At 37.3% G+C, this 18,307-nt stretch overlaps 2 protein-coding genes and 1 pseudogene across 2 annotated transcripts; all 3 read left to right on the top strand.

Annotated features, from left to right (window-relative positions):
- Positions 1–3,571: 3,571 nt before the first annotated feature.
- Positions 3,572–5,224, top strand: LOC140927048 (uncharacterized). Its single transcript, XM_073376712.1, has 2 exons — positions 3,572–4,340; positions 4,735–5,224. The coding sequence occupies exons 1-2, from the start codon at positions 3,715–3,717 to the stop codon at positions 5,195–5,197; spliced, it is 1,089 nt and encodes a 362-aa protein (XP_073232813.1). The 5' UTR covers positions 3,572–3,714; the 3' UTR covers positions 5,198–5,224.
- A 1,640-nt stretch (positions 5,225–6,864) lies between these two features.
- LOC140926238 (uncharacterized) lies at positions 6,865–8,056 on the top strand (annotated as a pseudogene).
- Positions 8,057–14,027: 5,971 nt separating this feature from the next.
- Positions 14,028–17,429, top strand: LOC140927047 (uncharacterized). The gene is made up of 7 exons (XM_073376711.1): positions 14,028–14,127; positions 14,481–14,648; positions 15,417–15,466; positions 15,752–15,801; positions 16,155–16,261; positions 16,977–17,033; positions 17,296–17,429. The coding sequence occupies exons 1-7, from the start codon at positions 14,115–14,117 to the stop codon at positions 17,379–17,381; spliced, it is 531 nt and encodes a 176-aa protein (XP_073232812.1). The 5' UTR covers positions 14,028–14,114; the 3' UTR covers positions 17,382–17,429.
- Positions 17,430–18,307: the final 878 nt, after the last annotated feature.

Genomic DNA, 18,307 nt, shown 5'->3' with positions numbered 1-18,307 from the left:
ACAGTTTCATATGTTTGTGTCTGTACGTCTATAGGTCAAACTTGTTGGTCGTATAATGCCAAAATTTGAGTTTAATTTGAAAGTGTTGAATACCTCCTCCTTCCACTAAATATCACCTAATCGTCTTTCACCGTTTCGTTTGCAAAAGCTTAACACTTCTTAACCTCAATTTTTACATATGTTAAAGGCGGATAAATTTTATATAACATAACAAAAAATTAGATTGATATATATTGATATAGTTGCGTTGTACTTCTTCAAACTTTGCTTCTCGTTTGCAACGCGACATGGCGATTCGCGCAATGCGTTGCAAATCCGGCAACCGCATGTAAACAAAATTTATTGAGGTTAGTTGTAAGGTTTTTTCTCCGTTTTTCTCTCTAAAACAAAACAAGGTAAACAGTAAAAACTGAGGGGAAACTAATTTTGAAGTTTCGAAGAAACAGAAAGACGTATGAGATGTTTTTTCAAAATTAAAAAGAAGGATGATGGTGATTGAAATTAGCATAATTTCACCTTGCACGAGCTGCACGCATTTATAAAATATACGTCATCTAGTTATGAAACACGATCTGCTGTCTTTTAGTTTTGCCATGGATGACATGGATGAGATTTTCCTCCGTGCTTTAGACAGTTCAAAGTAGACAGACTGCAAATTATCTTAGTTGCTAAAAAATATATATCTACTTAGTTGTTTTTGTTTTGGAATAACATCGACATTGGCGAGTAGCAGAACGAAAATATAATTCAGTGGTAGAGTCATGGAAGTAATAAAAGAAACCCTTTGAAAGAAATGTTTGTCTACTCCAACTAAACCTCCCGCAAAAAATAGCAACATTTGCCTCTCGGAGACAGCGTACCAGCACAAAGGAACGAGGAAGAAGTGCAAGAAAACAAATTATCAAGGCGCCATAATTCAGTGACAGCGGCAGTGTCTTATGTACAAACCAGGGCGGATAAAGGTTGGGCAGTGAAACGAGCACGTCCGAGCAAAAAGGTGTGATGCAGTGGACTGGGACTCTGCTTAGAAATGTCGCTTGTTTTCGACTTCGGTCAGGGCTTGCGATGTGGTTTGTGGTTTGTAGCTTAGACACTGCCGCTGTCACTGAATTATGGCACTTTGATTTGTTTTCTTGCACTTCTTCCTCGTTCCTTTGTGCTGGTGCGCTGTCTCCGAGAGGCAAATGTTGCTATTTTTTGCGGAAGGTTTAGTTGGAGTAGACAAACATCTCTTTCAAAGGATTTCTGTTATTACTTCCATGACTCTACCACTGAATTATATTTTCGTTCTGCTACTCGCTAGTGTCGTTGTTATTCCAAATCAAAAACAACTAAGTACTGTCTAAAACACGAAGGAAAATCTCATCCATGTCATCCATAGCAAAACTAAAATACAGCAGATCGTGTTAGTACCTAGATGACGTGAATATTTTGTAAATGCGTGCAGCTCGTGCAAGGTGAAATTATGCTAATTTCAATCACCATCATCCTTCTTTTTAATTTTGAAAAAAACATCTCATACGTCTTTCTGTTTCTTCGAAACTTCAGAATTAGTTTCCCCTCAGTTTTTATTGTTTACCTTGTTTTGATTTAGAGAGAAAAACGGAGAAAAAACCTTACAACTAACCTCAATAAATTTTGTTTACATGCGGTTGCCGGATTTGCAACGCATTGCGCGAATCGCCATGGCGCGTTGCACCCGAGAAGAAAAGTTTGAAGGAGGACAACGCCACTATATCAATATATATCAATCTAATTTTTTGTTATGTTATACAAAATTTATCCCCTTTAACATATGTAAAAATTGAGGTTAAGAAGTGTTAAGCTTTTGCAAACGAAACGGCGAAAGACGATTAGGTGATATTTAGTGGAAGGAGGAGGTATTCAACACTTTCAAATTAAACTCAAATTTTGGCATTATACGACCAACAAGTTGACTTATAGACGTACAGACACAAACATATAAAACTGTTTATTGATATTGTTATGAAACGAATTTATCTATTTAACATTGTAGCCTGAAATTACAGAAAGAAAATAGGATTTCTGGTTTGCAAAAAGGAAAATTTCGCCGGCCTTCAAGCGCACAGGAAGAGCGGAAAGAGCGCTCGTGCCAGTCCTACTCCGCATCACACATTAAATGAAGAGCGGAGCGCTCGTTTCACCGCCCAACATTTATCCGCCCTGGTACAAACCACATCGCAAGCCCCGACCGAAGTCGAAAACAAGCAACATTTCTAAACATAGTGCCAGTCCACTGCATCACACCTTTTTGCTCGGACGCGCTCGTTTCACCGCCCTACCTTTATCCGCCCTGATTATAATAGCGGAGCTCTCGCGCGCGAAGCGCGCGCAGCGGAGCACCATGGGTAAAACAATGTGGTAAACTACCCATCTGAGAAAATTTGGTAATCACGTGACCGTACACCGACCGACCGCCCGACCCTCCGTCCGCACCACAGGCATACCAATGTAAAATAATTCAATCAACAGGTATGGCAACCCAAATGCAACTCAAGGTTCTATTTGGAAAGCTATCGCATGGCCGCCCGGCCTTTTAGAAAGAAAAAACAACGACAAAGTCGTGTCTTTTTGGACGTTATTTTTGATATTTACACTCACGTGGATAACAGAGAAAGAGCTAGAGCGAGTGATTGAAAACAAAAGAGACGAATTTTGTAGGAAGAAAACCATGAAAATTCAAATCGGCGGTGAGACAATGAGAAATGCTAGCGGCCAGCAAGGTAAAAATGAGCGGCAATGAAAAATAAAAGCGAACATGAACACAGGAGACAAAATATTGGGTAAGCACATACGACAATTCCCCCACAAAAAAATAATGTGTAACTAGGAAGTTTGACGTTTCAGTCCTACGTTGTGGTTGTAAACAACGGCAAAGAAAGACAAAAAGCGTGCTGCACGTGCAAATTTTTTTTTTTGCTATTTTTTGCTAATTAGAAAAAAAAGCGTGCAATTTGTTTTTTTGCTAATTAGATCTATTGATCTTGATGCCATTTTCATTGCCCTCCCCGTTTAGCATTACACGATTTAATTTTTTTTTACAGGTATTATTAACCAGAGCTTCGCTTTTAGCCTTGGCTAAATCTATATATTAATATTACAACCGAAGGTTCTAAACAAAGTGAATACCAATACATACCTGGAAGCTGAAAAGAATTACATGTCCAAATATTTCACAAAGTCAATAAAATTCCTTCCATATTACAACACTCACAACAAGTCAACAAATGTACTTGAGGTTCGAATTCTCTATGCGAGATTCTAAAACTAAATAAATTATTATCATAAAGAATGTAGAAGTTGCAAAATCGTGAACTTTAACAAACAAAAAATCATAAACCACACACAGCAGACAGATTGAGATAAACTTATCCGAATCGATTTTCCACATTCACCTATTTTTTTTTCTCCTCCTGTTTTGCTGTCTTCTTCAATTTGAATCCTTTTTTGGCATTTCATTAGTCAAGTGTTGATATTGCCTAAATTCACGGTGTGCGGTAACTAAGTTGTTGTTGTACTCATTGGTCACATGATCAGTTAGAAGAATATACGTACCTGCGTTTCGACCACAAACATAGCGTTGATAAGTATAAACAATTTTTTTTTGTTTTTTATTCGACTCGTAGAAGTAAAATATTTGTTTTGGAGGTGAATTTGAATTACGAATCCAGGGTTAGATTCACTATAAAGACAATGGATTTAACTGCGAGTCGTCGTTTCGTTGAAGTAGTTTCATTTGACTCCTCAATCGAACACCCAAAAATTGGTGAAAAAATACATCTAAAAGATGAATTTAGGAAAATAACACTCCCAAACGGTGTAGAAGTTAAGTTCGAGGAGATTATAGGCCTCGCTGGAGACTTTTATGGATTGCCTGAAAACCCAATTATTGATTCCTTTAAAAAAGAAGAGGAAGACTTTTTACGAAAACAGCGCTTTCGAGGTGCCTACAACACACTTGCAAGGGCACCAAAGGATGAATTACAGAAGGAACTTGACAAGCTGTTGGATTTCTTTAGGAAAGAAAGAGTCCTGGATGCAGAAACAGCGGACGAAATCACTGGTGGTGTCTGGTTCCTCGGCATTCCAGTTATACAGGGAAGAAAGTTAGAACTGGCTGAGAATAATTACGACCATTTTCTTCCTTACGCAAAAGACGCATACCTGACGGGTCATCAGTTGGCAATAGAGAAAGCACGAGAAGCCAGTCAATATCCACGAGATCCTGAATTGAGGAAGAAACTCCTTCATGAAGCATTTTCAAAGGAAGCATTTGCGTGTCATTTTCTTACTGACAGCTTTGCCAGTGGCCACATTAGGTAATGATCCCGTCAGGCCATGTTCTTATATTTTCATTTTTTTTTTTATTGCGAGTCATTGATTTCCTGAACTTTTCACAGGGACTTACACTGATATGTGGCCTCTTGGCCCTTAGCAATTACAACGTGAAAGGATTACAACGTCAGAGGCAGTTTTTAGTTAAAAAAAGCCATAGGTACAAGAATCGAAGAACCCACCACAGTACACAGTTGAGTGTACTAGTTTGTGACGCTCTTTGAATTTCATTTACCGATTGGTTGTATTTTAAGTAACTAAAAAAAATACTTTTGATATTGAAAAGTATACGTACATTACATGTGAATTGTTTTAAAAAGAAAAATAGCAGTGTAAATATATTCGTTTATTTTACGAAACTTTGATGCCTGCTTGCAGGACACCAAGATTTGAGCTGGGAAGGGCGACCATTCTTGGAAAAAAAGGCCATTTACTTAGTAAGTACATGCATGACGAAGACAACAAATATGGTCTGCGTGTGACAAATCTAAGGGGTGATAAATGGATTGCATATGGTGATGGGATGTTGCTCGAAGGAAAGAGCAGAGATAATCTTAGGATTGTGGTAAAAGCTGTGCAGATTTCAGTTGATCAAGTGTACGAGGCGTACAGCAACCCTACCAAAGCTCTTGATCCTTCTGTGGTGACCGAATTTATACCTTTTATTGACATCGAGGAGACAAACAACGCCCCACTTTTTCAGGTGAAGGATGGGAAAGTTCACAGAAGATCAAACATAAATGATCTTCAGGACACAAGTACTACTGAAAATTGGTGGGGGCTAACAACGTTAGTAAAGATAACTTTGTGTTGTTATAAACCTAGAAACAGTTCTGTATAGCTGAAGCGCATTCCCCACAACAAAACAAAAAAATTGTATATATCAGTTACAGTCGGAGAAAAAAAGGGTTTAACCTTACTTTGAAAAATAAATTACTTAACATATTTTTCAACACGTGTGTGCAAGCACTTATTGTCCGACACTGTATATAGGTCTCTTAACACCTAGCAAAATCGGATGAAGTAAGTTTACTACGTCCTGATAGGGATTATTGAAACATACTAGAGTCCCTTTGCAAGGTGTTATTAAATATTAGAAAGTTATTTGTTGTTCTAAATCTGTAAGTTGCTTAAAAAGTAAAAAAAACACACTTTTTTTTTCATGCATCCGCTTTTATTTATCACCAAGGGGTGATAATTTATTTATAAGTGAAGAACAGTTTACGTTTTTGCTACTTTTTCCTAGAAGTTATATATTTTTCAATAACAATTTATTTTAATATTTTCATCGCCAGTTTTTACTTCTTTTCTTTACTTTTTGAACAGATAACAGTAGGTAGATACCACATCGCTAATACTTTAACGTTACGCTCGTGTAAAAAAAAAGGAAGAAAAGAAAAGGATAAAAAACATACAGTCAGATTTTGTTGTTTTGTACTTTTTTTTAAAAAAGGCAGCGATGCACGAGATAACAATATTACTGTTGAACAAGAACAATTGGAATAGATGTATGAGTTTTTTTTTGGTATTTCATGGTGAGGTTTTTAAACGGCTCAAAACAAGTAATTGTGCTAACTTTTCACGGACGTCAAAATTGTTACATGCAGAAATTTAATAAAATACGTAATAAACCGATTTTAGACGGGAACTATTGCTTTCTATTGCTTTCTCTTTTTACAGTATTCTTTGTTGTTTAACCTGTTGGAAAGCTTTTTAGATGACTCTTGGATCTGTAAGTTCCCTACTACCGTCGCTATCGAGAGTGCTGCTAGTTCTCCTCCTGGTGAGCCCGTGGTTACTTTATACTTTATACATGTAAGTATGCGTTACCGCAGCGTCTATCGAAAGTCCCCCGCTGGTGTCAAACGTTGATGAGGACTACCAGCCCGTGGAAGTGAAAAGTGCTATCTTAATCAAGGAATGAACGGAAGACCAGATTTTTTGAAGGGTTGCAATAGCGAATAGAATGGAAAAACATCCCCTTCTCTCTCATGTAAGTTTGTATTTATTCCCGACCCAAATTGATTACACCAATTTCACTTATCTTTTGCGTCTGGAACAAAACTGGATCAACAAAATGTAACTGTAATCTCATAAGCTGAAACTGCGGAGTCACGTGGACTATCATAAACATAAGCTTCTCAAGCTTCATAGCGAATAACGAAGCCTAATTGGCGTTATTAACAAAATAAAACAGACAACCATGACACAGTCACTTTTCTCCTCCTGCTTTGATTGAGTTGGGCTTCTTTAATTTGAACCCTTTTTGGCTATTCAGTTCACAAGGGTTGATAATTGTTTAACACCGTAACAGATAAGTTGTTTTTGTTCTCATCGGTCACATCATCAGGTAGAAGAATACAGGCACCTGTTTTTCCACCACAAGCGTGGCGTAAACAAGTGTAATAAAACAATTGTTTTGTTCGTACTGGTTGTTTGAAAGTAGAAGTAGAATATTAGTTTTAGACGTTTTACTTAATTCCAACTTTAGATTTACTTCAAACGACAATGGATTTTATTAGTGGGGCAACAAATCCTCGTTTCCAACCATTTAACTCCTCAATCGAGCACCCAAAAATTGCAGAGAAAATCCAGCTTAAAGATGAGTTTAGGATCATGACGCTTCCAAACGGTGTAGAAATCAAGTTCGAGGAAATTATCGGCCTCGCTGGAGATTTGTGTGGATCGCCTGAAAACCCAATTATCGATCCTTTTAAAGAAGAGGAAGACTTTAACCGTAAACAGCGGTTTCGAGATGCCTACGTCACACAAGCACGGGCACCAAAGGATGAATTACAGAAAGAGCTGGACAGGCTGTTGGCATTCTTCAAGAAAGAAAGAGTCCTTGATTCAGAGACATCCGACGAAATCACAGGTGGCCTCTGGCCCCTCGGATTCCAATAAAACAGGGGAGGATGTTAGATCTGGCTGAGAATAATCACGCCCATTTCTTCCTTATGCAAAAGACCCATACCTGACTGGTCATCAGTTGGCAACAGAGAAAGCACGAGAGGCCAGTCAATATCCCCGAGGTCCTGCTTTGAGGAATAAAATCCTTCATGAAGCATTTTCAATGGAAGCATTTCCGTGCCATTTTCTTACTGACAGCTTTGCCAGTGGACACATTAGGTAATGTACAGTCATGGCATTTGTTTTGTTTTAAACACACTTCGAGTCTTTGAGCTTCCTTTTTATTTTGAACCTGAATTTTTCACTGAGAATTTCACGGATATGACCTTGGACTGCCAGCACGGTAAGAAAGACAAGAATGTGCAAGGGTTTTTTCCTCTTCCGAACAGCTAGCGTTCGGTACACTAGATTGCAATCCACCACGCTTCATGGTTGCGTGTGCTTAATTAAAGCTAACTTTTGCGACTTTTCTTTGAATTTCGAGCGAATACTAATAGTTTGTTTGTTTGTTTGGTTTTCTTAGGAAATACAAAAATATCTCCTTGCTGTACGTAGAAATGTACATTATATGAATTATTTTGAAAAGGCAAAGTTGGGATGTAATTCTTAATCTTTTATTTTATTTTCTTTTTTTAGGGGTGATAAGTGGATTGCATATGGTGATGGGATGTTGCTGAAAGAAGAAAGTAGAGATAACCTAAAGATTGTAGTAGAGGCTGTGCAAACGTCAGTTGATCAAGTCTACGAGGCTTACAGTAACCCCACCAAAGCTCTTGATTCTCTGGGGTGACCGAATTGATACCTTTTATTGACCTCGAGGATAAAAACAACGCCCCACTTTTTCAAGTGAAGGAGGGGAAAGTCCACAGAAGGTCAAACATAAATAACCTTAACGATACAAGAACTACTCACAATTGGTGGGGATTGACAACGTTAGTAAAGATAAGCCTGTGTTGTTATAGACCTACAAACAACTCTATATAGACAAGCAACATCTACACACAAAAAGCAGTCGAGTCATATAATTATTGATAGAGTAACAGTCAGAGAGAAAGTGATAGTGCTTTACATTGACAGACAGATTATTTATTAGCTTCTTTCCCCAACGCGAGTGAGCAAGCACCCGACAGATTTGTGAAAAATATCTAGCCGAATTTTTGAAAACGTAACTTGCTTCTCAATTCATTTTAAAAATTCTCTTTTATACGTTGATGACCTGATTATTTTATCCCCTTACAAAGTAGGTTTGCAAAATTGTCTAAACACGATGTATTCTTTTAGCATATATAAAAATACCAAAATTATGATCTTTCAAAAACGCGCTAAGAAAACCTCCGACATGGAATTTCACATAGGGAAACAGTCGAGACCATTGATATTGTACACTAATACACGTACATGTATTTAGAAACCCGAACCTCCTAAACGGGTAATTTTAACTTGTCTCTCTTTTCGGCTTGCAATTAATAAAAAAAAAACATACATTAGTAGACTAGAAATACGTTATCGCAAAAATCTCGCGAAGCTTAAGAGGGCCATTAGCAATGAGAATAAATGGAAGCAAGCCAAAGGGTAAAAGTACGATGAAAGGAAAAAAAAGTAGCCCCGTCGCGCACCCAATTTCCTCTAGCGCAAGAAGAGAAGCCTCATACCACAAGGCCATGCGACGCTTGCACAATGCAACCTTTTAACTTGCTGGTATTAAATTGTTTTTCCCCTTTTTACACTGTTTGAACCTTGTGGAGCTGTATTTATTATGAATTCAAAGATACTTTTGAGGAAAAAGAGCTTAAACGAGTATTTCAAAGCCATTTCGCATTGTTCCCGTGTTTATTCACCCTTGGGCTTTATAAAGGCGGCTCGATGAACGAGCTAGTCTTCTTTCTCGTTGCTCTCGCTGAAGTTCAGGTCGCGGTTCTTACGGTGTTAAATCTTCCACAGCAAGGATTTCTAGCCACTCGTCGAATCGTAGGCTCGATTTCCGCCGTCTCCCGGGTCTGGTCTTTGATCCTCCCCGGGGGATGAGTGTGGGCTCATTTTCCCGAACAGCGGCTGGTAATCGAGCCTAGTCGAATCGGCCACTGTTGTGTTTTGCAGCCCGCTGTTATTTGCCTGACAGATACTCTGCGATTCGCCAAGGCGATTCGCCAACATACAGTAACCAGTTGTGTTGCCTAGAAACCTACCGTGCACGATGACGTCCTGTAGAATGGCGTCTTTTGGGTTTGTTTATGGTTTGTTGCTAGGCAACTGCGGATACCAAACCGATAGAAAGAAAGATTTATGACCAAAGCGAAATCGCACTCCTCTTGCGATCTTCGCGCGATCTACCACATGTTTAGTGTGGAGCTGGCGCTAAAGGTGTGCTTATGCATCCTCATCGGCAGTTAAAGGTAGGGTCTGAGCCCCCGTTACGGTCAGGTCATACTGGTCAGTGGAAACCCTGTTTTGACAGCTGTCAATTGATCACAACCTTAATGTGAGTACAATATCAGTTTGCTCCTGGTATCTCAAACTAGCTAGTAAGTGTGAGATTAAACATTGGTTTCCCTGTGGTGCAGACGGATGGTCGCTCGCTCGGGCGTTGTACGGTCACGTGATTACTGAATTTTCTCGGATGGGTAGATTTTCTTAGCTTTGGGGCTCTGCTCTCGCGCGCGCGTGGAGCTAAGCTATAATGGTTTTATAATAGCAGAAACCCATAAGGGGTTGAAACGTGTAACTCGCGTTCAATGCTCGTGAATATTCGTTTTGACCATATTTGGAAATCTTAGTGACGGATATCCATTTTCAACAAAATGGCTGCTGCACGATCACCATGCAGATGTTTTAAGACAAGAGTTCTGCAGTTCTCTCAGGGTTAAAAATACACCGTTAAAAGACAAAAAATGGAAAGAGAAAGTTCAAAAGAATGCTCAGCTTTCTTTTTGTGGAGGAAGGGAAGCTTTTCATCAAGAAATCGTCCTTCGAGGAATTCAACCTTGTTTTCTTCACGGCGGAGCCCATGGTCTGTTTTGAAATGCAACCAAGTCAGCGAAGTTTTTGCTGAATTTTCAGGTACATTTTGCACTCTATGGCCAAGACAATTACGTTTTTGAAAGGGAATTTATGTATTTTTAAATGTTTCATAGACGTTTTATTAATTTTTCTCTTCGGTGCTAAAGAAAAATTACAAAATGTGCCCTGATTTGAGATGGATTTTGTGTTGAATTTTGCCATGTGCTTAGCCGATGTCACTTGCGTGAACGGATCCACGATCCAGATAGTGTTTTCCGAATTGCTGTAAGGATTAACTTTTTGGACTTTGAATAAAAATTTTCAAGAAACGGTTTCTCTGTCTATTGTTTTGAGTTTGTTCATTCATAAAATTAGCTCAAAACACGATCGTGACTACAACATCAAAGTTTAATTTAAGCTTTTAACATACTTCTCACATTCATTACAAGCATCACTTTTTGCGAAGATGTCAGGTTCAGGTTTTGGACACTTTCGATACGCAGCTAATGAATTTTATTCGAAAATATTTTTCACTGTTTATTCTAGACTTTTAAATTTGCAGTATAAGTTTACTGTGCAGAGGGTCAATGAGGCATCGTTTTTTGAAGTGACAACTTCAAGAAGTTGCGAGGCCGTCAATGGGTTTCATAATGTTACGTTTGGCCTGGGTGGTAAGGCAATAATATCCTGTTCAGTCTTTCGGTAATATTCCTGGTTTCAACCTTTGAAAGCTTTCTCGGCTTTCGGGAGCTTTTCCCCCGTTTGTCGGCCATTTTTTTAAGCGGGCGCGGGAACCTGAAGGAAAATTACGTCACGTTGTTTACGAAGTTTGATTGGTCAGTTCTCTCTTCTTCTCGTTCCAAATATGGTCCTTTCGAAAATGAATAATCACGAGCATCGGACAAAGCAAACATATGAGAGTTACACGTTTCAACCCCTTATGAGTTTCTGATAATAGTAAATACAAAATTTGTTTACGTCAGAGACTGATTCAAGGATGGAAGGTGTATCTGTAAAAATACTGGGACGAGGCACCTTCGGGAAAGTTTTCTGAGTCTAGAACGGATGGAATATATTCTGTTGCAATTATATTTCTAGGTTAATCAACTTTTTTTCCACAATTGACTGCACTAGGTGTGACTCTTAAAGCGTCATTTACAGTGGAACCTCGATTTAACGAAGTGCCAAGGGACTGAAGGAATTTGTTCGTTATGTCGAGGGTTCGTTATATCGAACACTTTCATATAACGAATTTTCGGGAAAACTACCAAAATGTTCGCCATATATTTTACAAAACCCGGCATTTCCGGATCTGAAAATTGCATCTGTAATGACATTTCAGTACCGAGCTATGATACATCTGTAGCTACTGTTCTAGAAACCCAAGAACATGCAAACAAAGCCGATTAAAACTACCTGAACTACTCTAGACATAAATTTTATCCTTGTTGGTCTGTTTGGTATCTATCTTTTATCACATGCTGAGAGTTTGTTCGTTATATCGAATGTATATTTTACGTCTGGGCTTGTGTATTGTGTTCGTCAGTGATAACGAGGATTTCGTTAAATCGAGATTCTGTTCCATACATTTTATTGCAGTAATTTTTGCCGGGCTAAAGGATACCCCTGTAATGATGTTTTATTCCAGAAAAATATCAGAAAGTTAGAAAATTTTATCTTGCTTTAAATCTTAATCAATATAGATGAGAAAAAAGAAAACAGGCTTTTTCATGAAATAATTAAAAGCTTTTTTTCTTACTTACCAAGTCGGGATAAATTATTTAGTAGTGGAAAACGATTTAGGTTTTGTCGCTATTCTCTCTAATTTGAAATTATACAAAAAATTTATTTCAATATTTTATCTAACAATTTTCTAAAATTGTTAAACAGAATACTCTATGCAGATTCTATTTAGATAATACCTCAAAGTGCCATGGTTACGCTTGTTTATTAGGGGTTTACTCAGGAGTTTAAAAAAAGTAACAAAAAGCCCTTGTTTTCGTTTGATAAAGGCAGGGATGATTGAGACAACAGTTTGCTTTTAAACGAGGACAATGAGATGAAAAACATAATTATTGTACAACCTGGCATCTTCTCTGACTATTTCTAGTCTTGTTTAGCTTTTTGAGAACGCGAAAAGCAGTACGGAATATACCGTTCTTAGACGGGAAGAGGACCGAATGATTTCTACCGACTATCTCTCTTTATACTTTTGCTATTAGGGTGTTGTCTTACCTGTTTAAAAGCTTCTTAATTAACATGTTCAAACTTGGATTTCTCACGTTTATTAGGGGGCAGGTCGAATATTCATTTTGGCTAATGACTGGGGATGTTTTAAGGTTATCATCACACTCCAAGTTTCCTTTTGAAGAAAAGCAATTTATGTACATATCAAATGTATCCAGATGTTGAGTTATTATAAGTTTGTTTATTTCTATGACTACTAATTTTAGGGTGAGCCTTTAATTTAATAAACTTGGAATTGTTAAGTAATTTATGATCTGGGCTTCATAGATATTCGAACAATTTCTTCTCCCTGGTGAGATGTCTTGGACAAGGCGAATCGTCCGGAGGAAAATGTGTAAGAAAGGGAGATATTTTTTGACATTTTTCCTTCTATGTCTTCCTGCTTTATCGCATCAAAAGTGCTGGCAAACCTATATGCACGGACAACAAACAAAGGATTACAGGCTAGAAGGTTTTCAACTGAAAGCTTTACATACTAGGACACTTTTTACTTGTTTTCAAATATGCCTGAAACTTGATACATGTGAATCACTGAATTTCGCGACCGATTCTGGTGTGTGTGAGTTAAATAGAAAGAGGGTCAGTAAATCAGGCTATCTTATTTACCAGCCTGGATATATCTTCGTACAAGCGCTATTTGAAAAGGGGGTAAGTCAAATACTTTTTTTTTTCATTAGTGATGTGTGCTTGTTGATGGTTCCTTTTTAGTTTAATTTACTCATTATAATTGCATGCACTTGGTTCGTACTTGGGTCCTTAATGCTTGCTGTGCACTTTCTTTTAACTCAGAGGCTTATTAAGGAATCGAAGCGTTGCTAATTCAGTTTTATCACTGGTCAGGATGTCCATTGACCCTTTTTAAAGCCCTAAGAATGACCAGCATCAAATTTCCCCTGGTAATATTAATGCTTTGTAAAACAGAGTGGTCATGAGAATTAGGGACATGATCATATAAGATGAATTTGCTTGATTTTTTTTATCAACTTCTGCCAACTACTTCTGTAGGAAATGAATAGGGGCAACAATACCTCTAAAAAATCTAAAAGCATACAACAATACCCTATTTTTAGAGGACTTAAATGTGTTTTATAAATTTTGCAAACTCTTTTTAACAATTCCTTTCTATAAAGAAGTGAAATTTCGTTCATCATGCAGTGGGATGTAATTTGACTAGAAATTCACTTTAATGCAATCCATCTAAAAAAAAAGGGGGGGGGGGGGGGAGAAGTAAAAGAAGTAAAGTAAAATATGACCGAAGTACCGTCACACAGTAGTGGACAGTTCGTATGAGTTATATCATAGTTCGTACATTTTATTTTTTATTTTATCTGCCACACAATAAAAGAAAATGAAATACATATAAAAAAGGGGGAAAAAACACATGTGCCGCCGTCGCTTATTGACAACAAGTTACGATTATTCTAAGTTAATGAATTATATCCCGATTTTATGTTGAACGATTACAAGAGCCATTGACAATGGGTCTTGATGATTACTATTGGCAGCCATCATCTTGCGCCAAAATTCTTCAGCGGTCTCCTTCAGCAGCAAGCGGCTACTACTGGATTCATATTGGCCAAATCAAGTTTAAGGTGTACTGTGACATGAAAGCTTTCGGTAGGTTCATTTTAAACCACTTATTGTTTCCGATCTTTTAAGAGTAAAAAATCGTCCAAAAGGTTGGGTTAATTTTCTTAACTGGTCAGAGTTACGTTATGTAGCGAAGATATTAACCGTATGAGACTTATAGAAGAAAAAAAAATAACAACAAAGCATCAGAAAAAGACAATAATTTACTAAAGCAAGCCACTTTATTGAGAAACGTGACTCTGGGTTTTAGGTGTCTAATATGCGAGAAGGAGTGTTGCATTAGATATTTAAAAACAGACCAGAGGAATTGAAAAACTAGTAGCTTTTTCTCGTTGTTTGTTTGGAGCTTCCTTTAAGACAGACTGATTCTTTGCATACAGGAGGCGGATGGACATTAGTGGTCAGTATAAGCTCTAAAAACAATGATTACCATCAAAGACCTGCCATAAACTGCTGGGATTCAGAACTGTGCGTGCCTTTCAACAAAGATAACATGACGACTCGAAAACTTAGTGACGAACATATTCGTCACTTTGCAAGCTGTGAAGGTAAATAATGACACTAGAATCGAAGCTGATGCCAATTATATTATATTTAGAAACGTCTAGCCGAAGAAATCAGACCGGTTGTGGACTGACCGAAGGCAAAAATCGTAAACACCAGTTCTAGGTTTGTTCATACAGCTCTGCAAGTGTACACTAGTCAGTGCACAGTCTGTTTGTTACGGTTGCTGCAGTTTTCGTTTTTTTTTGTGTTTACATGCTCAATTATGGAATTTTTTCGGTTTTGTGGCCCCACTTTCACTGAAAACTCCTCTCAAAGAATACTCTTCGGCACGAGCCAGACAGGTACGGCGAACAGTCGAGTTTTCAGGTAAGCTCCATCGTATAAGTAGGTCACGAAAGCAGCGCGATAGATGCTGGCCCGGGATTAGACATTATTGTGCCCAATCAGAGACAAGCATTCGAAAGAGTCGTGGCAGTTGTTCATTAAGATTAAAATCCCAGGGTCTCTCTCGCCCGTTCTGAAAAACTTTCCGCCGCAGTTTTTTCCGACTCGACTGATGACCGTCGTTGGGTATCCGAGGATATTCAATACTGTATTATATTATATTGTATTACATTATTATATAATTGTATTATATTCTATATTATAGCTTAAAGGATTAAGCTTAAGCTTAGGATTAAGCTTTCATTTATTTTGAAAGATTAGCTTAAAAGATAATATATTACGCATTAAATGCATCATTAATGCCTTGCCCAAAAATGACTTTATGCTTATTGCGTGTTTCTCCACTCTTGCTTTTTTTGCTGAAGGAACATTTCGACTTGATGTTTTCCAAGGGGATTATACCGTCTTTTACAAGGTAAATGAAATTTATCCACCCCCACCCCTCAACAAACTTCTTTGCGAGGAAAATGGATAGAGTAAATGACAATTCTTTATGGTTGTTTGGAAAACATCATTATATCGCTAGAATTTGACGTTGCAAGTATAATTTAAAACAACTGAAACAAATTTGTATGTTAGGTTTTGTAACTAAAAAAGGACATTCAGGCAAATTTTTCCCCCATTCCTTTTTAACATCAGCGGCCAAATGTAATCAGACTGTACTTGAAACATAACAATCGGATTGCCTCCTTTTTCGTAGATTCCTCAGCGATCAGAGCAATTTGATTCTGCCTGCCGTGGTGGTAATGAGTAAGTTTTTTTGCTAAATGTATACGACTTTTCTTTACCGTTTGAATGAACTTGAAATTTTTCTCTGAATTAAGGTATAGCTAGCCCCAAACACTGTAATTCAGTTCATTAAAAAAAAATTCAAGCTATGACCGCAAAACCTAGTGACTTTTCCACAGTTTTTAGAGAAAATTTTAAGGTCGTTGTGATTTGTAATTCAACAATGACGTTACCCTGGCAACCGAGTTTTGACAGCATAGTTTTTCAAAATTTGCATTTTGTCTATGAGAGGAGATTTTATTTCTATTATTATCTATATTATATTTAATTTAGCAGTAATTACTTTAAGTTATTATTTGCTATGATTTCTATAGGTGTCCTCGTCTTATCATCTCTCACCATTATCCGTACACATGGGAAACAAACAACTGTACTAGTCTTGATGTGGGATATCGCATTTTCTTATCTTCTCATTACAGAGGTATTTCACAAGGAAATAAGTATTTTCGTAACGGTACTAATATAATCACATACTTAGCAAATGTTTCATTTATCTTGAAAAGAATCTTCCTGAATTAAAAGTTTTATCGACCAGTGAAATATGGTAGTTGTAAAAAGAAAAAGGAATTTGTCAGAGAAAACTGGGAGAGGGAGTTTGATCACTTATGTAAGAACAAAAAAAAAGGCTTTTAATAATATGAGAAAAACTTATGAGCCGGGCGAGGCCATTTTTGTGTTTGATAGGTTAGCCACATATAGAGAAAGAAACAGAATACATGGTAAATTTGCCAAGACATCTGCCATGTAAAGTTTCAACTTCAACTTCAACTTTATTTAATAATGAAAATATTAATTACAATAGATTGGTCCGCAAAATAGCAATTGCTAATTTAGGCGGCTCAATTAAAAGAAGAATAAAGTGAAAGGAAAGGAAAGGAAGGAAAATATTTTGAGTTACAATAATTCTTATTTCTATCATAGTTTTATTTTAATTACATTAAATCTAAGGAAAAACGAAGAAGGAGTTGACGGAGAGCAAAAAAACAAATCAAACTTTTGTACAGAAATCACTTAACTGCCAATCGAACTTTTTCAGTTTATTGTAGTTATAAAGAATAGTTGTTTTTCTTTGAAATGAATCGAGCAGTCAGGTTTCTCCGCTATCCCTATCTCATCATTACTTTCCTTCTGATCAGTATTTGATAGTCATGACGATGGCGAGTGTGGTGCACTATTTATATCATCCTTGTATGGTAAGTTAGAGGAAACGCTTAAGTAAATATAAACTCAGTTTTATAATATCTATTGTACTATCTACTTGAACCACCTTCTTGCATAACAGGTACTCTTTACCCCTCTTACTAACGTTCTTGACTGCCCTACTTGCAATATACATATGTCAAACATCATAAACCTCTACTTCGCAGGGACTCAATGAGGCCTTTTGCCTCCTTCTGCGAGGAACGTATTTCTCAATAGGGCAAAATTCTTGATCTGTGTTTTTCTATTATTCAGAGAGCCAACGTGGATTGTATGGGTACACCGCCAGGGACAACAATGGGATTTTTCTAAACAAGGAAGGAATGCTTTACGTCAAATAGCCTACGGCCAACTCAATTACAATACTCATTCATAAGCACCTGCAAGGGATAAGAGAAATAAAAACGGTCTTCAAAATATTTTCGATGGCTCTGCTATCAATTTCAGGATCGAAAGAATTTAAGTCTAACCTATATGTGAATGGAGTTACTACCGTATGGCAACTCTAGCGTGCGCTTGAGCTGAATTTGTAAAAAATGGTATTTCTCGTATATAGCTGATTCAATAAAGTTTTCTTCTGTTTGGCGGTCGTCATTCAAGTAAATCATTGCATTGTTCCATATTAACAGCAAACAATTACCAACGCAAACTTTTTTCATTTATCTATAGTTAAGAGGTGTAGCATTGACAAGTATAAGAGCACCCAAAAAAAATGAAAACAAAAAACAAACAAACAACAACAACAAAAACAGAATATCGACTTCTCCTTTCATCTCAGCCTTTCTTCTCTTTATTTATTGGTACAAGTTGTCTTTTATGTTTTTAGTTCAAAAGGAAAAAAAGTTGAAGTTGAAGTTGAACGAAAGTTTGTGTGAATTTATATGGTTCGTCAGTCTGTTTAGGTCTTACTTCTTTGGGTAGCTTCTCTTGCTGCGTTTTGAGTTTTGCTTAATGCTCGAAATATAAACACAATGTATGTAAATTTACAATGGATCGTCAGCTTGCTTATGTCCCTCCTCTCCTCTTTGATTAGTTTCTCCTGCTGATTTAATGACGCTGGTGACTAATTTATTCTTCGGGACAAATAAATTGTACCGTAGCTTGTTGATCGATATCCCAAGGAGCTTAATAGACAGTCAGAGATTTTCTGTTGCTTAGTGTACGTGTAGTAGGATTATCGAAATCCATATACAGAGGTCTAGTTCGAAAAAGGTTCTTATTGCAATGGATACAGATTTGAATATAGTTAATTTAGATATTTCCAATC

This window comes from Porites lutea, chromosome 2 (assembly GCF_958299795.1).
Source record: "Porites lutea chromosome 2, jaPorLute2.1, whole genome shotgun sequence".
Taxonomy (NCBI): Eukaryota; Metazoa; Cnidaria; class Anthozoa; order Scleractinia; family Poritidae; genus Porites; species Porites lutea.
This window is presented reverse-complemented; position numbering and strand designations above follow the sequence as displayed.

Bases quoted from the DNA above. Each gene is read 5' to 3' on its own strand.
- LOC140927048 (XM_073376712.1), top strand. From the start codon at position 3,715: ATGGATTTAACTGCGAGTCGTCGTTTCGTTGAAGTAGTTTCATTTGAC. The intron at 4,341-4,734 runs GTAATGATCCCG...GCCTGCTTGCAG, and splicing joins TTTGCCAGTGGCCACATTAG to GACACCAAGATTTGAGCTGG.
- LOC140927047 (XM_073376711.1), top strand. The intron at 15,802-16,154 runs GTAAGTTTTTTT...TGATTTCTATAG, and splicing joins GCCTGCCGTGGTGGTAATGA to GTGTCCTCGTCTTATCATCT. The intron at 17,034-17,295 runs GTAAGTTAGAGG...TCTATTATTCAG, and splicing joins ATTTATATCATCCTTGTATG to AGAGCCAACGTGGATTGTAT.